Source organism: Gopherus evgoodei, chromosome 8, assembly GCF_007399415.2.
Source record: "Gopherus evgoodei ecotype Sinaloan lineage chromosome 8, rGopEvg1_v1.p, whole genome shotgun sequence".
NCBI classification, from domain to species: domain Eukaryota; kingdom Metazoa; phylum Chordata; order Testudines; family Testudinidae; genus Gopherus; species Gopherus evgoodei.
In genome coordinates, this window is record NC_044329.1 from 73,152,358 (window position 1) to 73,177,341 (window position 24,984).

At 39.1% G+C, this 24,984-nt stretch overlaps 1 protein-coding gene across 2 annotated transcripts in view; it reads left to right on the forward strand.

Annotated features, from left to right (window-relative positions):
• The window catches only part of COL11A1 (collagen type XI alpha 1 chain), a 234,636-nt gene that overhangs the window by 12,646 nt on the left and 197,006 nt on the right, over positions 1 to 24,984 (forward strand). For both annotated transcript variants that reach the window (XM_030573460.1, XM_030573461.1), the window contains exons 2-3: positions 9,916 to 10,083; positions 20,782 to 20,995. In XM_030573460.1, coding sequence (XP_030429320.1) covers positions 9,916 to 10,083; positions 20,782 to 20,995 — 382 coding nt within the window. The remainder of the gene's footprint in view (positions 1 to 9,915; positions 10,084 to 20,781; positions 20,996 to 24,984) is intronic.

Below are 24,984 nucleotides of genomic sequence, written 5' to 3' on the forward strand. Positions count from 1 at the left end.
TCCTGATTTCCCATTGACCCCTCCCATTTTAGTGCTAACTCCCAACCAAACCCCCCATTGAATGTTAATAAGGGGGCAACAGTCCCCTTACAACTAGAAAGAAGATTCCAGTCTCCACCATTGTAAATCTAGAAACTTTCTTGACCGCTAAGTTACTAAAATAAAATTAGTCTTAAAGCATTGTTATAGTCAGATACCATCACCTTCTTAACTCAAAATTTCTGCTCCCTTTGTAAATCCAAAGTAATATCTGCATATGTTAGAGAATAAAATACAGTTGTGTTACTCTTTACTCCTTCAGAAAATACACAACCATAGGAAGGTTAAGTAGGTTTTCTTATAATTTTAGAATCTTAACGATGGCTGCTGATGCATGAACTTGACAATCTGTCTTTCTGATCCCAGACTGAGTTTGCAGAAATCACAGTTAGAGACAACATTCTTGTACACCGAGAATATTTAATGTAGCACCACTCAAAAGTAAGAGCCATCTCCTCTTGCCTTTAACTTGAAAAAAAATCCAGAAATTCCATAAAGCACACCAAACTTCAACAATGTAAATTCTCTTGACTTTGTTACAACCACTCCCCTTTTTGGTTGTTTTTTGTCTAACTTAGTGCTCTACGTTCACCTACAGGGAGCACTCCCACAAAGGGCATGGAGTTCCATTGGTTTAAACTAACCAAGTAGTTAGTTGCCTCAGATTCTCCTGTCAGACAAGGTGTGGGTATGTGGATTTCCTTCTGCTTTTCCAGTCTGTGAATGTGAAGCTCCAGATCCCTTGAAGGATCAGCTAGAGGCACAAGCCATCTGAATGGAGGAACTGAGCTTCTTTATTGCTGCATGGCTCCCCCAGCACTCTGACACCCCTTTGACAGCATGATTCCTGTCCTGTCCCTGCTCTGGAACCTCCTACACATGGAGTTTCCTCAATGAGGAAGGGAAAGCCAGACAAGTTAACACAGACTGTAGACCACATATTGGGGCAGAAGGAAGTGGGGGAAAATAGATTTCTCTCATATTTCTGTGAAGGTGCTGTGTATATTTATAGCACTTTAGAATACTAAATATGAAGACCCATGGTCTGCTGCCATTACCAATGATGAGTAGTGCATAACTCCTAGAATAGTCCCACTGAAATCAATGGTACTGCCTGCAGAGTAAGATACTATGCAACATGTGTAGTGATATCAGAATCTTGCTCCAAAGGAGTAATTATAATAATACAGTCCAGATTCTTAACCCCACACACATGTTGTTTAGAAGTTAATGGAGGGCAAGAGATTATTCTCTGTGAGTAAGGGGATCAGAGTCTGCTCCAAAGATGGAATCCTATTATCATTTTTACAAAGTCACTTTTCAAAGTATAATGCCCTTTATTTTTTAAATGAAATTATACTGGTTATTACTCCGTAAGAAGTAGTAGGGCATGGTGCATTTTTTAAAAAATCATTGTATCTGTGGGAAATCTAGTGCTGGAAGTGGTGACCAAAAAATGGAACCATCCCTTCCTATCTCTTTCACCCAAAAAGGGCTAGATTCCCCACATAATTTATGCTGCTCTGGCAATGTAAAATTGCTAGAAAACAAGTTTAAGTGACCGGTTAATTTGAGTTTATGTCTCATTTGTCTCACCAGAGTGGTGCAGAAAAGACAGATAGTATTGGTGACTCTGGCCCAAAATATAAATAGAAACATAATGTAATTTTTCCAGGAATTGAAAATTTATCATAGAAAACTATTTCTGTGAAGGCTGAAAAAGTGACAGTATGATAAAATGGCCAAGTCACTGGCTGTGAATTAACATCCACTAAAGGGCACTTTAATTTAAGGGACAATTGTATTTAATATAAAATAAAAAGTTCTGTTCCATATATGTTTTATTACATCGTTTAAATTTCTCTTTGCCATAAATGTGCTGCAGTGTTAATAACCCTTTAATAAGATCACTCTGCTTTAAATTCAGAGGGTTGTGTGATTATCTGGCTATACCAAAAGAAAGACAGGAGACATTTGACATGGGTTTAATCAGTCATTTTATTATTAGATGTCTGGGACTACCCAGCAGATAAAAGTTTACAGTGCAGGTAACCCCATGTTTTCCATAATTACCTGGGGGCTTTTACCAGCCCCCTCTCTTTTTTTCATCCAAGTCCCTCCAGCAAATTTATTGCCTTGACCTTACCATACCCATGGGGCTTCCGCCAGCTCCCCTTCTTTTCCATCCAGGTCATTCCGGCAAATCCATTGCTGGGCTTACCATCCTCCCACCCCCATAGGAGGGATAAAGTGGGCTATAACAATGTGGGGGGTTGACTCCCTGCTGTACCAATCATAGGAGTCCCCAATCACCCCCCATTCATTCCTTTAACAAACACCTCTTTTTAAGTCCTTTTCCAAACCATTTATCCAGTCACTGTATACCTTCCCTATGGAGTACCTGCACTGGACATCTGCCACAAGGAGGCACCAGCAATTAGATTGGATGCCTCCCCCTCCCACCCCAACCCAGTTGGGTTCCCAGACATCTTTTACTGCCCCTCCTTCTAAACTGGCCAAAACAAATTGGCTTCCACGCTTTACGGGGGAACCCCATACTCCTTGAATAATTTGGTGCCCCAGAGTGACCAAACTGCTGAGCCTCTTAAGACCTCAAGAGATTTGGCCACTCCCCTGTTAGAATCTGTCAAGCCTTGTCCACCCAGATGGCGCTCCACATCTCTCAGCCAGACCATGCGTGAATGCATGTCTGACAACACGGATCTGCATGAAGTCCCTTCTTGTTCTGGGCAGTAATTGAACTCCTTTACACATTCCCAAATAGTGTTCTCTAATGTGTGTCACATCATGCCAGTGACTGCTGACAGGCCCCTTAGCACACAGCAGTGGCATGAGCTGGCCCAATAACATGCTTCTCCTTTCATGTCAACACAGTATTGCCCCATCCTGGACCCTGGTTGCCAACTCTTAAGGCCACTAGGATGTCCACCTATTCACATAAGCACAACAATCCTGTGCCCACTGATCCACACCACCTCGTCCGTGGCTGGTCTGCCCACATCTGGAATGGCATGACAGCACATTAATGGTGACTGACCACCTGAGGTTGCTCCATGTAAAAAGGAAGTTTCAGGCCCAGGGCTGCACCTTTTAAACCCCTCCATTCCTAGGGGATGAGTCAGTGACCACGCTATCCTTTGTGCAGCAGTTTTCATTTTTCTCCCCACCCCCCTTCAACCCATAAAGCATCGTTCCCTTTTTTCAGTCGTCCAGTCAAACAGCCCCCTGCTTAAAGGTGCAAGGCAGTCACTCTTAATCAAGAGCATCTCCAGCAATAATCCAGATGCCAGTTCAGCAGCCATCTTGAATAAAAATGGTAAAATCTTCCTCAATATTTAAAGTCTCTGGGCCTGATTCTGATATCACACCAGTTTTTAACTGGTGTAACTCAACTTCTAGTTGTTATTGGTTTACGTTTGTGTAACCTCCCCCCCAAAAAAATATTCAATGGAGTTACCCCAACAGAGAAGTTGATCTTTTATTCCTACTCAGAACATAGTTCTGCACATTTAGTTGCTCCTCAAAGTTGTTAATATTTTTATATTTGTACCATTCTGGTACATTTTACTCCATGGCTTTCATTTAGTTCAGTGTGCAACAAGCCTAAAAAGCAGTAGAAGGTAACAAAAGTATGCCCTAAATGCTACATTCAGTATGGAATACTGTGGACCAAATCCTGCTCTCAGTTACACCACTGTAAATCTAAATACCTTCACTAAATGAATGGAGTTACTTCAGACTTACTCTGGTAACTAAGAGCAGAATAGCCCCTGTAAATTTAAATCTGTCAAATACAGAGATGTTTTTGCTCTAAAGACACTATGTCATTAAGGTTATCTTGTGCTTTAGCCTAGGATATCGGACAACTAGTCTCCAGCTAACTAGTCAAAACTTGCAAACAAACTGAAAAAAGCTGATGGATGGACGGTAGATGGAAACACATGACCTTTGCTCACACACTGAGATTGTTTTTAAGGGAAGTAAAATGATAGTTTTTAACAATAAATACACTGGTAAGGAATTTAAACAATACAGTCCTCCATGTCCTCTCAGCAAATCCAACAATATGAAACTCTTCTCTCATTATTCCTGCATAACATCCATTAACATTCATGGAAGTTACACATCTGGAGAGAATAAGTCCCCTTGTGCCAAATCGTACCCCCTTGAATGGTACAGAGGTGCTGCAGAACTCTGCATTATGATATTTAGTGGGAAGCAGAATCTCTTTGGCTAGGTTCTCCATTGTCTGGTAACCAGCACAATGGAAAGTTGTTTTTCCATTGTGATCTTGACCTCAGGGGGGCAAGATTTGCCTCTTAAGATCTAAAGCTGTGTTCTAATAGGACATCCTTGGGTTCAGATCTTTCTGCATGCGATTGCTTAGTCCACGTAGGGTGCAATTGAAGCCATTGGGACATCTTGTGGCTGTAAAGCACTGTATGAGCAGCTCCATTTGCAAGGTCAGGGACTTGTACAGGTGTGTACTTATTTTGCCAGTTTACCACAGCAAGCATAGAATTAAATTTTCAGAGGTGGTATTTACGTTTTGCATGCTCAGTTACAGTTTTTTCAGAGAGGCCCATGCGCCCATTTTGTGCATCTGAACAGTGATTTGTGCATGCACTTTTAATGGTTTGGTATTTTCTTACATTCCCATCCCCAGACACCAAATAAGAAGCCATGTACTACCTGGATACAATAGTGTGATATGACATAGTATTTATTTGCATTTTTTCTTTAGCTTTTTTCTCCTAGAAGAAGTAAACAGACTGGGGTGAATTTCAAATACACTCCATTGCTAGTGAAAACTTTGTCTCATTTCAATGCCAGCTGGAGAAATTGTACCAGAAAAGTACCACCCAGAGTCAGACTGAGTCCCTTTAAGGAAGCTTTTGTGAGAGGGTCTATCACAGACTGATATCTACTGAAGCAATAGAATGTCCTGCAAAATTAAGATCAATCAAAACTGAACAACATACAAACTTGGTGGGTCCTTAGTATCTCAGGCTTCCTCATATGGGCAAGTGTTGAATGATATCAGCCAGGTCCAGATTAACCAATGTGCACTTGGGGCACTTGCATAGACCCCCACTTCAGGGAGGCTCTCAACAACCGGGGAAAAACCCAAATCAATAAGCGGAGTGTCACTGAACCTTCGTGAGCCACATAGTAATGCTAAGTATCAGAGGGGTAGCTGTGTTAGTCTGGATCTGTAAAAGCAGCAAAGACTCCTGTGGCACCTTATAGACTAACAGACGTTTTGGAGCATGAGCTTTCGTGGGTGAATATTCACCCACAAAAGCTCATGCTCCAAAACGTCTGTTAGTCTATAAGGTGCCACAGGAGTCTTTGCTGCTTTTATAGTAATGCTACTCACTCGGATTTGGCCCAGCCATCATTCTATCATGATGGTGAGGTGGGTGGGCCAAACCTGAGCAGGCCTGTAACACTGTGACCCTGCGTGCCAGGTTAAAACTTCATTCACTCAAATTTGGCCACTCCTCCATCATGACAGAATTGTCAGAGCCAAGCCTGAGTGAGTGGTTCTGCAGCATAGCTCTGGGCCCACACATGTCTACCATGACTTCTGAACTATCAGAACACTTACCACACCACCCTATCCCTCACCCAGAAAATCTGATGTCCGTTCATGCCTTCCTCCCTCTGGGCAAGGGATATTTCCCTGCAGGTTGAATACCTCTGTTCTAGAGAGTGAAAAGGGGGGCAGTACGTTGAAGTTTTGTCTAAAGCGGCAACTATTTTGTACATCACAAACTGTGACTAGTTTAAGGAAGGTACCCCTACACCCCTCAGCAATTTCCATAGTGCACAGGGTCCCAACATTTGTTATAAAGAGGTTTTCTCCTGCAGTTACGTAGGCCCAGATGAATAAATTTTATACATTTCTTGTAGGTTTACCAGGGAACTTCCTTTTCTCAGTTTGGATCATCATTTCTTTTAAAGTTTAATAATCAGGTGCTTTTGTATTTTCTGTTATGCCAGGCAAAGTGGTGGTCACCCCAAAATATGTCATAAAACAGATAAGTTTAATTTGTTACTGATGGTCAACTGTTTTTTAGCAAAACAGCTATATCATTATTGCAGATGGCCAAATTATTTGTTTTGAGTAAGTTTCTAGTTGCAAATTGTTGTGAACAAGCTTGCTATGTTTGCTATCCAAATGATTTGACTAACAGTTTGTGGAAATAAATTTCATCTTCTGGGCTGTTTAGAAAGTATTCAGTTTGACTATCTGCTGTTTGTGGTGTGTGAGTGATCACCTATATCACCTGATATTGCTCTGATCCCTGACTGACATTTTTTAAGCAGCAGAGCAACAAACGATGAATGCTCTTTTTTTGTGTCTTGCTGACATTCCAATTCAGATATTCAAGAAACAGCCATTACTCAAACAATAATGAGGAAGAAGTCTATAGAAATGTCTGCAAACAGCAAAAGGGGCACAAAACTAATTGAACTAAGCAGTCATTTAGAATTTGAATGATATTCATATTTACTGATTCTGCAGTATTTTTACCAGCTCTATTCATTATATACATTATAAAAAACACCAATTAGTTATTGGAGAAACAGTTTGCCCAACCCTTTTGTGGTCGTAGAAGTGCATTGGCATGTCTCCCACGTGAGTAATGGGACAGTTCAGTGAATATATATCATATTCATTGAAATTAATAAGAATGATTTTGTAAGGCACAAACCAAGTTTTACAAACGTAAAGATGGTATTTTTAGATTTTGTGCAATGATTTTGATTATTTAATGTTGAAACTTAGCTTTTCAGAGTGTTTAAATTAAATTTTAGGAAAATGTAGAATATCTTTTATTTGTAGCAGGTGTACATTTAGAGATTCTTTCAGGATGTATTAACTTGTGATAAACATTCAATATTGTATTTATTTTTGATAATAATGTAATCTTGGTGGAGGAGGAAAATATCCAGGGTTGAATTATTTAAAGTAAGTGTAGCAGAAGCTCACTGGTATTTTTTTTTCTGAAAACGTACCACCAGATGGAAGGAGCCGTATATTTTGTCATCTCATTATGGAAATCTTGGAATGTTTTTACTTTAGAAAGTCCAGAGTTGGAGTTCTACAGAGTTAGATTTAACCACACACTTGACTGCTTTTGATTATCTATCTTCATGCTAGCAGTGCAATTGGCTGAATAGAATGAAGTATTTTAGTTTTAAATGCACTCACATGTGTTAGTGATAGAATGATTTATGAAATGCTGAGCTGAAGCAAAATCAGAACTGAAGACAATATTGGCTATGGCTGAGCAAACTGAGGAAAAATATTCACAAACATTTCAGTGATTCTAACTAGAATTTCAGTTTTACTGTATTTTCAACCTTTCTATTTGCTGTTGGTGGACATTCATTCAAATAAATGAGTATTCACAAGCATTGACTTTCAAGCCCACACTTGATATTTGGGGACTCATGAATTGAATAGTCAATAAAGAATGCATGCATTACTAATGCTTGTTCACAGTTCATGAACAGGAGAAAGAAGGGATATAGTCACCAAATACATTTGTGTTGAGAATTTGCTCAGCTTTAACAGTGGAAGTAATTTAATTTAGTTTCAAAAAGCTTGCCTTTACAGAAAGTGGTTAGAATTTTGCCTGCTTAGAGACTGCAGACTTGGGCCCAAAGGGAAAACAATCAGTGACATTATCTTTTTCTCTATATTATATGTAAAATGAAGAGTGCCAACTTTACATCCCTATTTCTCCCTTGAAGCAGTATAGCATGAACGATATGATGTAAGGTGCCTCACCCAACTTGCACATTTGTTCTGTAGGGGCCTCTTTTGAGGGGAAAGTAGTTCTGTCTCCATGCCATTCAGTCCTTGGCATCCCTGCAACTGTAACCAAGAATGCCAAAGAGTGCAAATTCTGAGTGTTTTTGTTATGTGGACATTTGTTTACCAGGACCTGGAGTGAGAATTTAAAATTACTTCATATCAGCCAGCAGCCACAGGCCACCAGCAATCTTGATTGGATTGTTTTAGATTATTTAGAATGTCAGACGTCTTGGGCAGGGCCAAGGCCAGGGATCCTCTTTTTCTCTGTGTTTGTACAGTGCCTAGCACAATGGGGCCCCATGACTGGGGCTCCTAGGCATTACCACAATAATAATATGAGCCATTGACCTAGAAACAACAGGCTCTGTCTATTTACTCCTTTTCTTAGCTACCCAGTATGACTTTGACATATTTTACAATCTCATGGCTGTTTACACCATCATCCTGTTAGGCCTAAAATAAAATCTGCATGTATTCATAGATCAATGACACATTGGTGCCTGAGCGACAGTTACTGTATATTAATGCACTGATCTCATAAGCAGGGCCGGCTCCAGGCCACAGCGCGCCAAGCGCGTGCTTGGGGCGGCACCCTGTGGGGGGCGCTCTACCGGTTGCTGGGAGGGCAGCGTGCTGCCGCACGTGTCTGCGGCTCCAGTGGACCTCCCACAGACAAGCCTGCGACAGCTCCCCTGGAGCCGCAGGACCAGCTGACCATCCGCAGAAACGCCTGTGGGAGGTCCACTGGAGCCGCAGGACCGGCAAGCGGCAGAGCGCCCCGCGTGGCGTGCCACTGTGCTTGGGGCGGCGAAATTACTAGAGCTGGCCCTGCTCATAAGAATGAATATAAGGTGGCACAGCAAGTTGTTTAGAGCAGGAGATGATTCTTCATGTCTGTGTGGGGATTAAACATCTTTGTTGTGTTCATTATTGTAAGGCTCAATAGTGAACATAACCTTGCTCCTTTAAGCCCATGTCCAGACTACCCCGCCATATCGGCGGGTTAAAATCGATTGCTTGGGGATCAATATATCGCGTCTAGACTAGACGTGATATATCGATCCCCGAGCGCGCTTACATCGATTCCGGAACTCCATCAACCCGAACGGAGTTCCGGAATCGACACGGAGAGCCACGGACATCGATCCCGCGCCGTCTGGACGGGTGAGTAATTCGATCTTAGATATTCGACTTCAGTTGTGTATCTAAGATCGATTTTCCTCCCCTAGCCTGGACGAGGCCTAAGAGCCGAACCATTACAACGGGGCTACCAACAGTGAAAATCCCAAATAAAGATCTGAAGTGTGGTTTAGTCCAGTCAAATTCTAGACAAAAGAGAGCCCCAACTAGCTAACTTTCCCCAGCCCTCTTTCTAGAAATCATTCCACCTTGGTTCTTGCAGCCTGACTGCACCCCCAACTCCCCAAAGTACATCCCACTTCTAGTGTGTTCAGCAGGGTGGAGAGTGAATTAATTAATCCCCCACAGTTGCTCCAGCTCTGTAAAATTCCTATGATGCTTCTTTTAGCTAGATGGGGAGACAACTAACCCCTTCCCTACCCACCTCTGGAGAAGGGTGCTGTACCCTCAGTCACATGTGGTCAGAATGTATATTTGTGTTAGTGGTCAAAAAAGATTATGTTTGGGAGCTAAGTGTTGGTACAATACATGAAATGCTTGTTAAGTCATTTCCACTTATCAAAATTCATGTGTTAAGGGAATCTGTGTTGTAAGCACTAATTTCCAAATTATTTATGAAATAGTAAATCTCAATTAGCAAGTGACCTGTTAAAAAAATCAGATCTTAACTAACTTACACTGGACGTGATGGGCTCCTAGATATTTGATGAGAGAAGGACCCTGTTAAAATAATACTCAAATGTAAGAGTAGCCTGCAATAACACAAAATATGATGTAGCCACTCTGATGAGTAGACACCTGTATATAGCAATGCAATTCATTTCCTTTTTGAAATGTTGCAGTATGAATAATTATTTTTGTTGTTGTTTTTGCTACTTTTTCAGCTGAACCAATTGATGTGCTAAAAGCATTAGAATTTCACAAGTCACCAGAAGGAATATCAAGAACAACAGGATTTTGCACAAACAGAAGAGATTCAAAAGGATCAGATGTTGCCTACAGAGTTTCAAAACATGCGCAAATCAGTGCCCCAACAAAGCAACTGTACCCAGGTGAGTCTATCAGAAAGTCGACTTCCTGGTGTGTTTTCTTATTGTCCCAGACATGCAGAAAGATAGACAATATACAAGGGTTGTGGTTTAATTTGGTCACTACTATATTATTTATCTCATCTCGGAACTAACCTACAGTAATTTGTACATGCGAGCCAGTGTTCCTTCCTTAATTCTTTCAACCTAATGGAGGGCTGCAATGACTCCCACTACTCTCCACAGCTGTTCCCATCCCATTTCTGAGACTGTACCACTAAGCCCAAAATATGCAGGTTAAGGCGCTAGGGAATGGACAGTGCCTCCCCGCTATACCGGGCATTAGGAGACCCAGTTCTGTTACCCAGCTTCTTTAGGGATTTCTTCCCCTAAATTCACTTCTAAATCCAGTTTTTCAGGGAACTGGATCCCTATGGAATAAGTACCAGTACAGGATACCTGCCAAATTGTGACATCTCTCCTCTGACCTAATTTACTAGGTCTCTGAGCTGCTGTGGGAAAGGCAAAAAGTCACCCCACACCATCCTGCCCAATGTGGTAGTGAGGGAGAATTCTTCCCCAGTCTTAAATAAGGCAACCAGCACCATGCCCACATTAGACCATTACAAATTAAATCCAACATTAATCCCAGGGCTGGGAGCTGCTAATCAGGCATGAGAGTGGGCTCATGTTGGAGAGGCAGGGTTTATATACCCTCCTCTAGGTGTGCGGGGGTCAATAGCCTGAGTGTCATCAGCTCTGGGTGATACCTTACACCCTTCCTGGCCACCTGCAGGGCCAGCTCCAGGAACCGGCACAGGAAGCAGGTGCTTAGGGTTGGCACACCTTGGTCTTCGGCAGCAATTCGGCAGCAGGTCCCTCAGTCCCTCTCGGAGGAAAGGATCGGCCGCCAAATTGCCGCCAAAGAATGAAGCAGCGGCAATGGAGCTGCTGCCCAAGTGCCGCTGATCACGGCTTTATCTTCTTATTTTTTTTCCTTCGCCGCTTGGGGCAGCAAAAAAGCTGGAGCTGGCCCTGACCACCTGCTTCCAGTTCTATAGGGGGGAGACCCTTAAAGCAGCCACTACCTTTTCCCTCCATCAAGCCAAAGAAATCTCCCCCACCATGAGATTGCACGATCTGTGCTTCCTGATGTGTTTTCTTATTGTCTGTGTTTTTCTGCGGTTTGCAGCACAGAGTCCATTCCCATTAACTAGTGTAGCATCATGACATGTCCCTGCTTTCCATTCATGTACAAATGAGGAAGCAGCCAATCAAATGAGCAGAGTGTTTTAAAAAAATTACATACCAAATATTTAGGGCCTGATTCTTCTCACATCAGTTTTATGTTAGCGTGACTCCATTAACTGCAATGGATCTACTTTGGATTTACACTGGTGTAAGACATCAGTGAATCAGGCCATCAAATGCCATACATAGAGAAATACTGCTTGATATTATATAAATCTTTAATAATTCTTTTTTCATCGCCTTTGTGAAGATCAGTCTCACAAAACACCTATTGACTTAAATGAAAATTTTGCTTCAGTAAGGACTGCAAGACATACTGTTAACTAGTCACTAAATTTGTCTTAGTGTATAAAGTGCCTCACCATATGAACTCTCTCAGCTTCTGTGTTAGGAAATCACTGCTTAATCTGGAACATTTACAAAAGACAGCTATTGGATCCAGTTATCTTAAGAGGCAATAGTTACACTTATTAGCAGGTATAGGAGAACAAGTTTGTACTGCAACCAGAAAAGAAGCACTGAATAAATGTGAGAAAACATTTCTTGTGAGATTTCTACCCTCAAATTTTCAGAATCAAGAGGTTTAGCTAAAGATTGAAATAAGCATCTGAACTTTTGCATGTTTTCCTGAATTGAATATTTCACCAATTAATAGACATAATGATTAACATTTCACAAAGATTCTAGATTAAATTAACTGTTTGGTTTAACATATTGGGAAATTCAGGCTACAGCTACAGTTGTCATATTATAGCAACAGTAATTACAAAAATAGTGGTATGGTAACATATTTACACATGCATAGAACGGAAGGGAAATGGACCAAACAGCACAATAAAATAAATGTTGCTTCTTTGTTTAAGTAGCAAACCTCTGAGGTGGGATGATAACTGACATTTACTGGCTGGAAGGAAACTATATGACTGGCTGTGTTCCTAGACTAACAGGCCTATTCTTCCATTGCTATGACTTCATACTTTGCATTGATGGTAATGGGAGCAACATGAGTACTGCTAACAGAACAAACCTAAGTAATTTTACCTGTTTTTCTCATCATTCTATCAGAGGGAATTTTATGAATATTTGGTGATAGATCCATAAGGTGGACAGCATTGCGAAGTTTCTTACTTCTGTGCCAGGAATGGTCTATTTTAAAAGCAACACTTCTGGGAGTTATATTGCAGTGGTAGAAATGCATATTGTGGTTGGTTGTTGCAAAATCATTCCCAGAAGTATCATGTGGTTGACGTTATGTAAGGAAATCTTGATATTTTGAAGACTACACATGGTTAGTTGTGGGTAACAGGTAATGTGATTCCATCTCATCTCTGATTTCTCTGTCATGAAATAAGCACATTATGTAAAAAGTTTCTTTGGATTTTTATTTTGGGGGTGGGGACAAACTTTCATTCCATGATTTTGCTTCCACTCTTTTCATTTCAATGAAAGTGTTGCAGTTTATTAAATGTATATATATCAACTTTCAATCTTCATGCCATGACATAAAAGCAGATTTTGAGTGAGTTTGCTTCTGAACACACCCATTAAATATGGGCAAGGAAAATATTTTTGTTTTGCCTATTAAAAGAGTAATGACATGGTCAACATTTGGGATTTTTATAGATCCTCAAGTATTTATTATCTGGAAGCAATAATAATACATCAATATGTTCTCAGAGCAATAGACACATCTAGAAGAGAAACTGCTATCAGGCCTTTCATGTGTATCTTACATCATTTAACGAATTAGTTCATCTCTTTTTATTTCGGGGGGGAGGGAATGAAAGGAAATTTAGGAAAAAAAACATATTTAGGGCCAGATTCTTCCACATTTCCTCACATTAGGCTATATCTCCTCAGCTGGTATAAAATGACAGAGCTTCACTGAAGGCAATGGAGCTATCCACCTGAGGATATAGTTCATTGAACATAATCAATGAGATTATGAGTATAATAAATTGCTACTCCACACAATTAGGGGTGGCAGTATCTTGACTAATCAGCCTAAAAAAAAGTTTCATAACTCTTCAGTTATTTTATTCAAGTACTACAGCTGCACCACAGAGTTAAAGCTAACATTTTAATCAGTCCCCTTCTATTGTTAGTATTACTGTGACAATAAGATCCAAAAATGTCTTGTGCAGAAATGAAATGGGTAGGAACTACTGGTAGAGCAACACTGTTAATCAACCTTCAAATACAGTGGACTGGTGACTGAAAACTCATGGAAGGACATTGGATCATTGGCCTTTAGGAGCCATTAGCACAGAATAGGCATTCTTTGCCAAAGCAAGGCCTCAGAGTCCAGACATTCCTTTGGGGGAAAAGTTCCTGTGTTAACTTGCACTTATGTTATGAATGACATTGTAGACTAACTATTAGATTTGGCAGCTACAGTAGTAACTGCTCATTTTGTTCATGAATACCAGAGTAAATATGTTTGTTATGTTGTTTGTTGGCACGTAAATTTAAATTGCCTTTGGCAGCCTCAGTTTAGGTGCTTTTCTTTCTAACATCTGGAGGATTTCTGGATCAGAACTAAAATGGAGCACTCAGTTTCACCCTGCTGTTCCACCTCTTGAACTCTCCTTTCTGGGGCATGCAAGGGGAAATTGTCATTTAAAGAGAGAGGGAAAAAGCTGGCTTAAAATGCATTATCTATTTGGAAAAACACCATGCTCCCCACTTTTTGAATAAAGAACCCAGAAGAAAACATTTATTAGAGTCCAGTAAGCAGTACTTAATGAACTGAGCCCTAAAACAACTTCTGGACACAACACTATGTGGTGTAATGAATGCTTTCTGTGAAAATGAATGTGCCTGGACCACCATCTAACTACTTACCATAGAAAGATCTACTATGATTTTCACTCCATTTACTATAATTTTCTTCCTGTCCATGGTTCTTGTGAGCAATGCCATGGCAGATCCAGAAAGCAGTGATTATGTGTCAATGGGATACCCTTTCTAGTGTGTGGCATTTTTGAGGTGGCATTCTAGGAATTATGTCAGTGTTTCATTTGGTCATGACTGGCAAGGGTTGGGAGGTATGCACGGTATTTGAAGGTACTTGTAGGCTGCATCCCACTGCTGAGTGGGAGAACCCCTCCATAAGACCCATTGTTCCTGAGCCCCCCAACCCCAATGAGCAGTCTCATAGAGCGTAGTCAGCTTGCTACCTTTGTCCAGGGAAGGGAAGTGAGCTCTCTCATTCTAGGATCTTTGGAAAATGTCCAATAGGTCTGGAATTCCCTTACCATGACAAAAAAGAAAAAAATCCTTCTGTGTTTTTTTTCAGAGAGCATGTACAAATACTGCTGTGCATTATGTGGCATGTTGGCCCACAGAATTTTGTTAAATTTTCAGAAGCAGGGTGCCCAGTGGGTGTGTATATATTTATAATATTATAATAGGGGAAAGACCAAAAAAAAAAAAAGATGTTAAACGAGACTAAGAAGTGAGCAAACCAACAGCCAACATTTTAGTGAACTCAAAGTACATGTTACAGTGTCCCCTTATCCACTGTCATAACTGATTTCTAGGTTTGGGTATCTCTTTAGCTACTGTGAGACAGAGAGACAACTAAATATTGAAGTTGACTGCGTGATCTTGAAGGAGTCATTTAATGTCTCTGTGCCTCATCTGTAAATATCAGTGAGATAATATTTACCTGCCTCACAGGCAGGTATTGAGGCTTCATTACATAATGTTTGTAGACTGCTTTGAACTCACAAGTTGAAATATATTATACAATTAATATCATATAAGATATTATATTCTTGTACGGTCTTATTACCTTGTGTTATTTTTTTTTACATTTTCAAGGAATGATAACACAACAACAGATAATGATTTTCCTAATCATTTCATTGTTGCCATTGTTAAAACTTACCCAGTCATTCTTACTGTTGAAATAAAATTGCCCAAGAAATCTAAAAGTGATCAAGAAAGTTTGAGAACTATTTCAGCTAAGCATGTAAGCATGATATTTTGTCATAAATAAGAAATGCCTGAGTCACATTCTTAATTTGATTATGTTGATACTGGGTTCCCCTCTGAAGCAATTTGCTTATCATTCACAATTTCGGTGCTAGACTAAACACATGGTTATATCATATCATAGTACAGAATACACAAAACTCACTGAACTGAGGCAAACAATGCTACTAATTTTTGTGACTTTCCTCAAAAAGCTTCCACAGTTTGTTTTTTTCCACAGTGCCTTATCTGATTGAAAAGCACATGCTCATACTAGATGAATTAGTGCTACCTGCCTTAAGCATTTTCAACATCTCTTTCAGATTAACAGTTCAGACAAGGCAGGTGTTCAGGTCCTTTCAAGTTATCTGTTTGTCCTCCTTTCATCCCAATCATTTGTTCTATCTTTCCTTTTGCTGTCATCTATTCAACCTAATATTAAAAGGTATGTTATATAGTGTCATTTCATCTGTAAACTAACAACTTTGCTTTAAAAGACCCTATCCAAAGCCCACTGAAATCAACATAAAGTTTCCTGTTGACTTCAATGGATCAAGTCCATTAAGAATAAGATCCCAAATCAAGCCCCAAATCTTCATAGATTTCCATTATATTCTGAAAATCTTTTATTAACAAAGTTAAAATATGATGAATATAAAGCACACAAAGCACCATTAGTGCAGACAGTATAATAAATGTAAAACTAAGCATTCTCTTAATAGTAATATAGTGGTGGGCATTCTTTTCCCAACAGTGAAAGGATATATGATAAGAAAGCAGTCATCAACTCTGTCTATAATACTGTACTTATTCTTCTGTAGCATTATTAGTTCTATTAATATTACTGATGTTTTAAAAAGGCAAACATCTAGACTTAATGCAAGTGATATGTCTGAGGCCTTGTTTACACTGCGGGGAAGGGGGAAATCAATCTAAGATACTCAACTTCAGCTACGAGAATAGAGTAGCTAAAGTTGACGTATCTTAGATTGACTTAGAATCACTTACTTTGCATCCTTGCGGTGCAGGATCGATGGCTGCTGCTCCCCCGTCGACTTTGCTTCCGCTTCTCACTGAGCTGGAGTTCAGCAGTCGATGGGAGAGCGTTTGGGGATTGATTTATCGTGTGTACACTACACACGATAAATCGATGCCCGATAGATCGATCGCTACCTGCTGATCCGGCGGATAGTGTAGACATATCCTGAGAATCCAAGCAGTCAGAAATGTCAGTTGACAACATCTGTCTCGTGACACTAACTTAGCCAGATTGCACATTTTGTAGGTTTTATTGTTTACACTGATAAATTACAATATTTTAAGGTTAATGTTTAACAAGAAAAGCAAGACTAGTAAATACTAAATGGATGCAGTGTAATTGAATTTTGAATTTGTGCCAGGGTTTGTTGTTGGGGTTTTTTTTGGGTGGGGGGTGGGAAGAAGGCACATTTAATTTATCGAGGAGGCAGGAGCCTGGAAGAAAAGATGGACAGAAATACAGAGCTATTTGGCTTGGAGAGATGAACCTAGCCACCCTTAACTATGTTCATCTGAACCCTGCTGTCCTTACCTCTGCCATCTTTATTTAAAAGTCCACAAGCTGAATAAACCACTTGAAACACTTAAGGACACCGACAGGCTTGAATGATTTAAAACTACTTTTAACCCTTAAAGAAATTTAATCTTCTTAAGCTTTCTACATCTGTAGGTAGTTTAAGCAGTTTAAACAACTTTAAATCCTTAGAGCACTAATGCCGTTTAAGACCTCTAAAGATTTAAAGCTGCTTAAACTATCTGGCAGCTGTAGTTTAGATTGTTTCAAAGAATACTGCATCAGAGTGCCTCAAAATGATAAACCCATTCTAATTTTGAATAAATCTTAAAAAAAAATCAGATCCACCTTTACAAAATGCCAACTTAGAGTTCAGTCTTTAAACTTTTAAAACTTCTGAATTGATTTTCTTAAAAACCGTTCTTGATTTTTTAATTTAAAAAAAAAGACTTGTTGAGATCTACAAAGAAAGCCAGTTTTTAAGTTTCTATCTAATGGCAAAATTCTTATCAGAACATACAAGAAAAGGAATATTGTTCATGCTCAGAAGTGGCTAAAGCATGTTAATTAGATTTTAGTTTTTGTTTTTTTTAAATTACCTATGGGCTGAAAACAAAAATTTCAGCTAAAAAGGAATTAGAGAAAGTTAAGATCAAGTGAAAAGTGAAGGATAGAGCAGAAGATGGAATACAACGCTAGCTGCAGCATGTGCTACAACTATTATTTCCAGTTATACAGAGCTTTATAGCTTCCCTATGATGGAGATAAACATTCTTATATATATTTAGGGAATTATAGACTGCAATACAGAAAGGTTAAGGGCTATATTCTGCCCACAGTTATATCCCCTGAAGTTGAAGTGAATGGTTCAATGAATATAGCCTAATTTGCTCAAAGCAGAGGTAGAGATAGTAAAATAACTCAGGAATTCTGACAACCATCAACATCCTCTAATTACAGGAACAATATTCTCTCCTTTTAATTCTTAAAACACATTATCTGAGTGAGTTATAGAAATGTATAGGTCCTGTACTTAATCAAAGAGGATGGAATTCACACAATAAAGTGATCTTCTTAGCTGAAAAACACCATTTTCAGGAAAATAAACCAGACTATTTTAATAATTTATATGGATTTTCAATCTGCAGTTTATACTTGATTAATAAAAGAAAAAATTGCATTAAATGCAACAAATTTTCTCTCTGCTGTCAAGAAATCCTTAAAAGTAACCTGCAAGTTAAAATCTAATATAAATGTCACATGTTTTATATTGTTTTAAGAGACAATACTTGTTTCTAATATGCAATCATATAATATAATATGAAAGGCCCTTCATATAACTCTTTACAGATTTGACTTATTCTGAGGATTTTTTAATACAAAACATAATGTTCATCCCATAGACTCATTAATATTACACACAGGCACAACCTGTTTTCTAAATTATTTAGGGTAGGTGTGTTGCTTTGTACCTGTCTTTTTAAAATCTGATATACAGCCAATTTACTGGCCTGCTCTCTATGCTTGTTGTGCCCCTGGCTGAGATGCTTGTCTGCTTTTTAATTTAATAAATAATTTAATTCAGATTTACCTTAAAACAAATCTAAGTTTCTTATACAATTTAACATTTTTCTGTATTTTTGCCTCAATGTTTGTGTTTTAATTTTATTTCATTTTTCAGATATCATTAAACTTCTCAAATAAATCTTAAAAGCTTTCCTGTCATATTTGAGATGACTGAGCCTACATTAAGACCTTTAAAATATTAATATTTATAAACCTTGGATTATTAACATAAGTGGGGTTTACCAGAACTGGATTGTTCCTGGAACACCTGTTCTAATACTATAACGTCAAAACTGGGGAAAAAATCCTTAGAGTCAACTAATTCACAAATGAATTTATTGCCACACTTTTTAATTTAGGGTAGACATGGGCCAAGGAGGCAGTATTTGGAGTAGGTTTAACCTAGGGCTCATATACTATGGCACTGAAATAAGGCAGTTGTTCATGCAAGACAAAGTTATGGGTGTGAGGGGCAGGGCTCAGCAGCCCTGGGGATTCCTTTTGGTTTATATCTTATATTCCTAAAGGTCATGCTTCAGGGCTTCAGCCAGACATCTGTAGGGGGTCAGGAAAGGATTCCTCCTCTCCAGTGTATGCTGTTTTTGTCTCCTTCCTCTGAAGGATCAGAGATGGCTATGTCAGGAGATGTAACACTAGATGAGGAGGGCTAGTGCTCTGAGGTGGCAGGACACAATCTCTCTCTCTCTCTCTCTCTCATGCACACACATGCTTAGCTTGCTAGATCTTGGTCATGTGATTAGGATCTAGTGTACTTCAGTCCCTTGCAGGCTCTGCCTGTGACACAATAGTTTAGTCTCCTGTGGACAGTAGTACTTTGGTCTAGTTTGGGTTGTTGAATTTAGTATGCAGGTGCTGGCTGGTGTTGGTGGCCTGTGATATACAGGAGGTCAGACTAGAGGATCTGCTGGTACTTCCTGGCCTTAAACTTCATGACTAACATTTTGCAAATAAAGCATAGAAATTTCACAAGAACTCTTGATCTCATGACATTTCTATCGTCTGTGTCAAGGTTCCAATCCTAATTTCCTCAATGTGAGTAAGCCTATATGGTCAAACACTAACTCCCTTGCACGAGTGAAAAGCAGTAGAACAATGCTCCGTGGAGGCTTTCTACAACAATATCAAGGTCTGGCTGGGGGCAGTCTTGGGGATGTGTCGGGGTCTGCTGACTAGGTTGACAAACTTTGGTGAACCACAGGTTAAAAAGCTCTGTAATGAGTTGCAGCAGCTATGACAGGCCACAATAGCATCTGAAGAATGGCTACATGACTGTTCTCTGAGCCTGGTTCTGGAATAGGGAGAATTCCACCAATCAACCTCCATAGAGATTTCTTGCACAAAGCTCATTTGCTTTCTGTTTGGATGGTGGAAAAAATGGAGCAGGGTGTTTTCCAGTAAAAAAGGAGCCTCAGAATGATCACAACACTCAGGGCACTTTCTTCATCACATGCATCCGTCTTTTTCATTCCCTTATTTAAAAGCTGTATCCATCCACTCTTTGTTCTCGAGGCTGTAGAAGTTAAAACAATGATTGACTTATGGCATGTACTTCAAAGAGAAATTGTCAGGCAGCAAATGAAAATAAAATCTTTTTTCTTTGCCCAAACCTCCTATTACATCCAAATAGGCATGTGTTTTGTTTTTAAATAAGTTATTTCTAAGATAATTTAATAAGTAACATCTGCATCATGGTTAAATAAAAATGCTGGTACTAAATTTATCCCAGGGCAGAGGCCCAGCACATGGCTTTATAGACCACATAAGCCTCAGTTAACCCTTGTGTTAATAACGTAAGTGGTGTATGGAATCATGTGTGGTCCCTCTGCATCTGACCCTTATTTAAGATAGATATTGGAAACAATGGAATATACATAAAAGAAATGGTGGAAACTATTAGAATGGCCACTGGGAAATGCAAGGTGTCTGATAACATATTTCCAATAATATCAATAGTTTTTTTGTCTGTTGAAATTACAATGTGTAGTTATAAACTAGGGTATTTTCTGCTCCCTTTTTCAAGAAGATGAAGAATAGAAAAGTAATTAATACAGAACTGCCACCTCTCTTGTATATATTGTATTACATCTACATAAATGTGCAATGATTTTATAGTTCAAGCTTTTAAGATGTCTTCAGGTAAAACTTTTGAGAAGTAAAGTGAGAATGGGAAGACAAGAAAGTATAAAGACAAAAGTTTGAAGAGAGAAATTTTCTTGTAATCAGATTTTTTATCACATTTATTTTGGAGGAAAATCAGAAAAATAGAATCTCTCAATTAATAGTAAAGCATAAATGTTCACAAAAAGGTTATATCTTTTTCAGATTTGTGACTACATTTGTCATTTTCTTCTCAGGTGGAAACTTTCCTCAAGACTTTTCAATATTAATTACAGTGAAACCTAAAAAGGGGATCCAGTCCTTCCTTTTATCTGTCTATAATGAACAGGGTATTCAGCAAATAGGTGTGGAAGTTGGTAAATCCCCTGTCTTCCTGTTTGAAGATCAGTATGGAAAACCTGTCCCAGAAGATTATCCTCTTTTTAGGACAGTCAACATTGCTGATGGAAAGTAAGTGTAAAATAAATCAACTTTAATATAAAAATTAACAACACAGGAATTACCATGTAGACTAATGTTCCTTCACATAGTATATTTGTAAAATGAAATGAATCAGTTACAGAATTGTCAGCTGGCTGCACTACAGTGCTGCAGAATCTAAGGTCCCTTTGTAGGAAAACTTAGGCCTGGTCTACACTGGCGGGGATTGATCTAAGTTACACAACCTCAGCTATGTGAATAACGTAGCTGAAGTCAACATGCTTAGATCTACTTACTGCAGTGTCTTCACTGCGATTAGTCGACAGCTGATACTCTCCCATTGACTCCGCCTGTGCCTCTCGCCCTGGTGGAATATCAGAGTCGACAGGAGAGCGCTTGGTCGATTTATCGTGTCTAGAATAGATGCAATAAATTGACCTGTGCTGGATCGATCTCTGCTCATCGATCCAGCCGGTAATGTAGACAAGCCCTTAGTTCCAATTTTCTGCAGAATACAAGAATACAAACAAGTACAGCTATGTGCCCCTATTTGCCCTTTCCCATAATTCAAGAGCAAGGGAGCAGTCATAGAAATAAAAACTTAAGTGAAAAATAGGAAGCTATGAAGTCATCTTGTTCTTGGCCCATGAAGTCACCCTCAGCTCAACAAACATCCAGGGACAGTGCCAGTGCAAAATTACCTTCACTTGCCTCCCTCCTACACAAATATGTACCCAGAACCCAGTCTTACCCTGCTCTGCCAGGAGGAGGTTCCCTGAGTCAGAGTGAAGGCATGTTAGTAGGGCAATGTGGCATAGCTTACATTGCTTCTGAGCTGCTATACCAGTTATTTGGATAAAGATAATTCAGGCTCTGGGAATGTCAGTTTGTCACTTTTCATGACCATTATTGTTATTTTTAAAGGCCCCCTGACACCAACTCTAATTATATTAAAGGAACATTCATCCTTTCAAAAGTATTTTTATTTATTATGCTACAGTGCAGGAATGGCAGCTGCATTTTTCAGAGATATACAGATTGAAGTTTTTGTTAAACACTGGAAAGGAAAGAATGTTGCAGGCTGGAGGACAAATACATTCACATATAATGTCAAGACTGAGGATTATAAAGTTACTGAAGAATAACATGAAAGGCCAAAGGAAAAGTTAAATTGTGTACTAGCTTCTGTGTTACTGCACAATACAGCTTCAAAAGGCTCAAAAAAACTGATAGGTGTTCCCCTCAGCAGCAGGAAAACTGAAGCAGCAGGGCATTTTCATTTTGTTGCTGTATATAACAAACAAGGAGTAAAATCATGTCCTCACTAATGTTTCTCTGTTGACTTCAGCAGAGCTAGAATTTCTCTCCATGTGTTAAGTATCAGAGGGGTAGCCGTATTAGTCTGGATTAGTCTGCTGAAAGCAGCAAAGAGTCATGTGGCACCTTATAGACTAACAGACATATTGGAGCATGAGCTTTTGTGGGTGACATGCATCTGATGAAGTGGGTATTCACCCACGAAAGCTCATGCTCAATACGTCTGTTAGTCTATCAGGTGCCACAGGACACTTTGCTGCCTCTCCGTGTGTTGAGATTCTGATAAAAATGAAGAAATAAAATGAGCTTCATCCAGAGTTGGTTTAAAGGGCTGGCACGCATGCTCCCAACAGAGAGTGGATACTACTTTTGAATTCACCAAAAGATAGATGCAGAGTGATGTGAAGCAATCCTTCCCTTGTGGAGACTGAATAAGTCACCTCTTCCATGCTTTTGGCCCCTGCAGGCCTTGGGGTGGCTGGCCGATATTATGCTTCAGACTCAACTGTCCCACATAAAATGTAGTGCAACAATGAGGTATGCTTTGTCTTAAAGTTTAAATGTAATTAAAAAAACTCTAAACAATCAAGGAGCCTGAGGACAGCTAAACCATTTGCTTTTAAAATTATAATGTTTGACTGAGTTCCAGAGTGAACACAAAATTCCAGTTCTGGCTGTGTGGTACTGGTAACCAGTAAGATTCCATTGCTTCAAGATGTTCCCTTTGATATATAAAAGCCGTTTTTAAAAATGACCCATGCCATCTCTCTGATTTGGATACCCTTCATGGTTGCAAATGCCAGCCAAGATTATTTAATTCTGGTACTCATCTTGCATATTGCTAACAGCACATATTTTCTCTGACACTCCTTGCCTTTGCATATCAGAGATGCTGTGCTTTGCTCAGTCCATGTCACATGTAAAGATTCTCTGGTACTCAGGTATTTAGCTTGTCATTGCAAACTGTCTCACTAAACTAATGCATGTCTTTTGTCGTGATAACAAAGTGCCGAGCAGTACATACTAGAGCTGGTCACATATTGCAAAATTATTCATGAATTAATGTCTTTCAAATAGAAGTAATTCACTTTGGCAGTATTCACAATCCATTTTTGTTCACTTCGTGAATATTTGTGCAAACAAAATGATTTTTGAAAGAATGTTGACAAAAATTGTAAATATGTCTGTATAGGTATTTCAAAAGTATTAATGCTAGAAATGTTTGTGCCTCCCTCTTGAAAGTTCTTCCTACATTTGGGAGTCATCCAAACAGGGAGGCCAGACATGTGACTTAGGTGACCAATCATAGAGTACAAAGAGCGAATCGTGACTAGCAAAGCATTAACAATAGTGAGTCATTCATAAGCAACCTATTGGCTCGTGCAAATATGTTTCAATCTTTCCTCAAATAATTTTGAATAACAAACAAATTCCCAAAAAATAAAGTCTGTTCTCAGATCATTCATGAACAGAAAGGGAGTTAATTAATCTAATGAAGTGTTGTAAACAGTTTATTTAGCTCTAATTTGAACACACTGAAGTTCTTCTACAGGCAAGAATTCAGAGAAAGACAACTTGGACTTGATCCAAAATCTATTAAAGTCAATGAGAGTCTTTCCAGTGACATCAGTGGGTTTTGTGTCAGATTCCTTGTGGCTAAAGCTGCACTTCAGGAGATAATATTGTATGGGCTTGATACAGTACAAATCTGTAAGTATCATATAGAAGAAATTATCTCCCTCTCTCAAACTATCTCCTTGCAGCAATTTTACATATATAGAACTTTTATGGGGGGAAATTCCCAAGTTACTTAATTATATAATTTCAAGATGATGAATTATGCTGTCTTGCATGGATTATGGATTGACATTAACAAGTAAAATACTAAATGCAATTTTATTAATTTCAAAAGGCTGTTGCTTTTCTAGTAAGTACATCAGATATTCAGTCATTTGAACTACCTAACCCATTTATTATAGATATCTTTTTAATGCATTATTATTGCAGTAACGTTCTGATCCATCAACACACATACTTATGTAAATCCATGGGAATCTTTTCCTTGACTTCAGTGAGAGCTGGATCAGGGCACAAGTGTTTGAAATTAATACTTCATACTTAGGTGTTTTGCTGGACTGGGAATTAAATGCTGCATTCAGTTCTGTGCAAGCATATGCACAGATGGCATTCACCCAAGAGTTCTGAAAGAACTCCAATGTGAAATTGCAGAACTACTAACTATGGTTTGTAACCTGTCCTTTAAATTGGCTTTTGTACCCAATGACTGGAAGATAGCTAAGGTAACGCCAATATTTAAAAAGGGCTCTAGAGGTGATCCCAGCAGTTACAGACTGGTAAGTCTAACATCAGTACCAGGCAAATTAGTTGAAACAATCGTAAAGAATAAAATTGTCAGACACATAGAAGAATATAAATTTTTGGGCAAAAGTTAACATGGTTTCTGTAAAGGGAAATTGTGTCTTACTAATCTATTAGAGTTCTTTGAAGGGGTTAACAAACATGTGGACAAGGAGGATCCAGTGGACATAGTGTACTTAGATTTCCAGAAAGCCTTTGACAAGGTCCCTCACCAAAGCTTCTTACATAAATTAAGTTGTCATGGGATAAGAAGGAAAATCCTTTAATGGATTAAGAATTGGTTAAAAGACAGGGAGCAAAGGGTAGGAATAAATGGAACATTT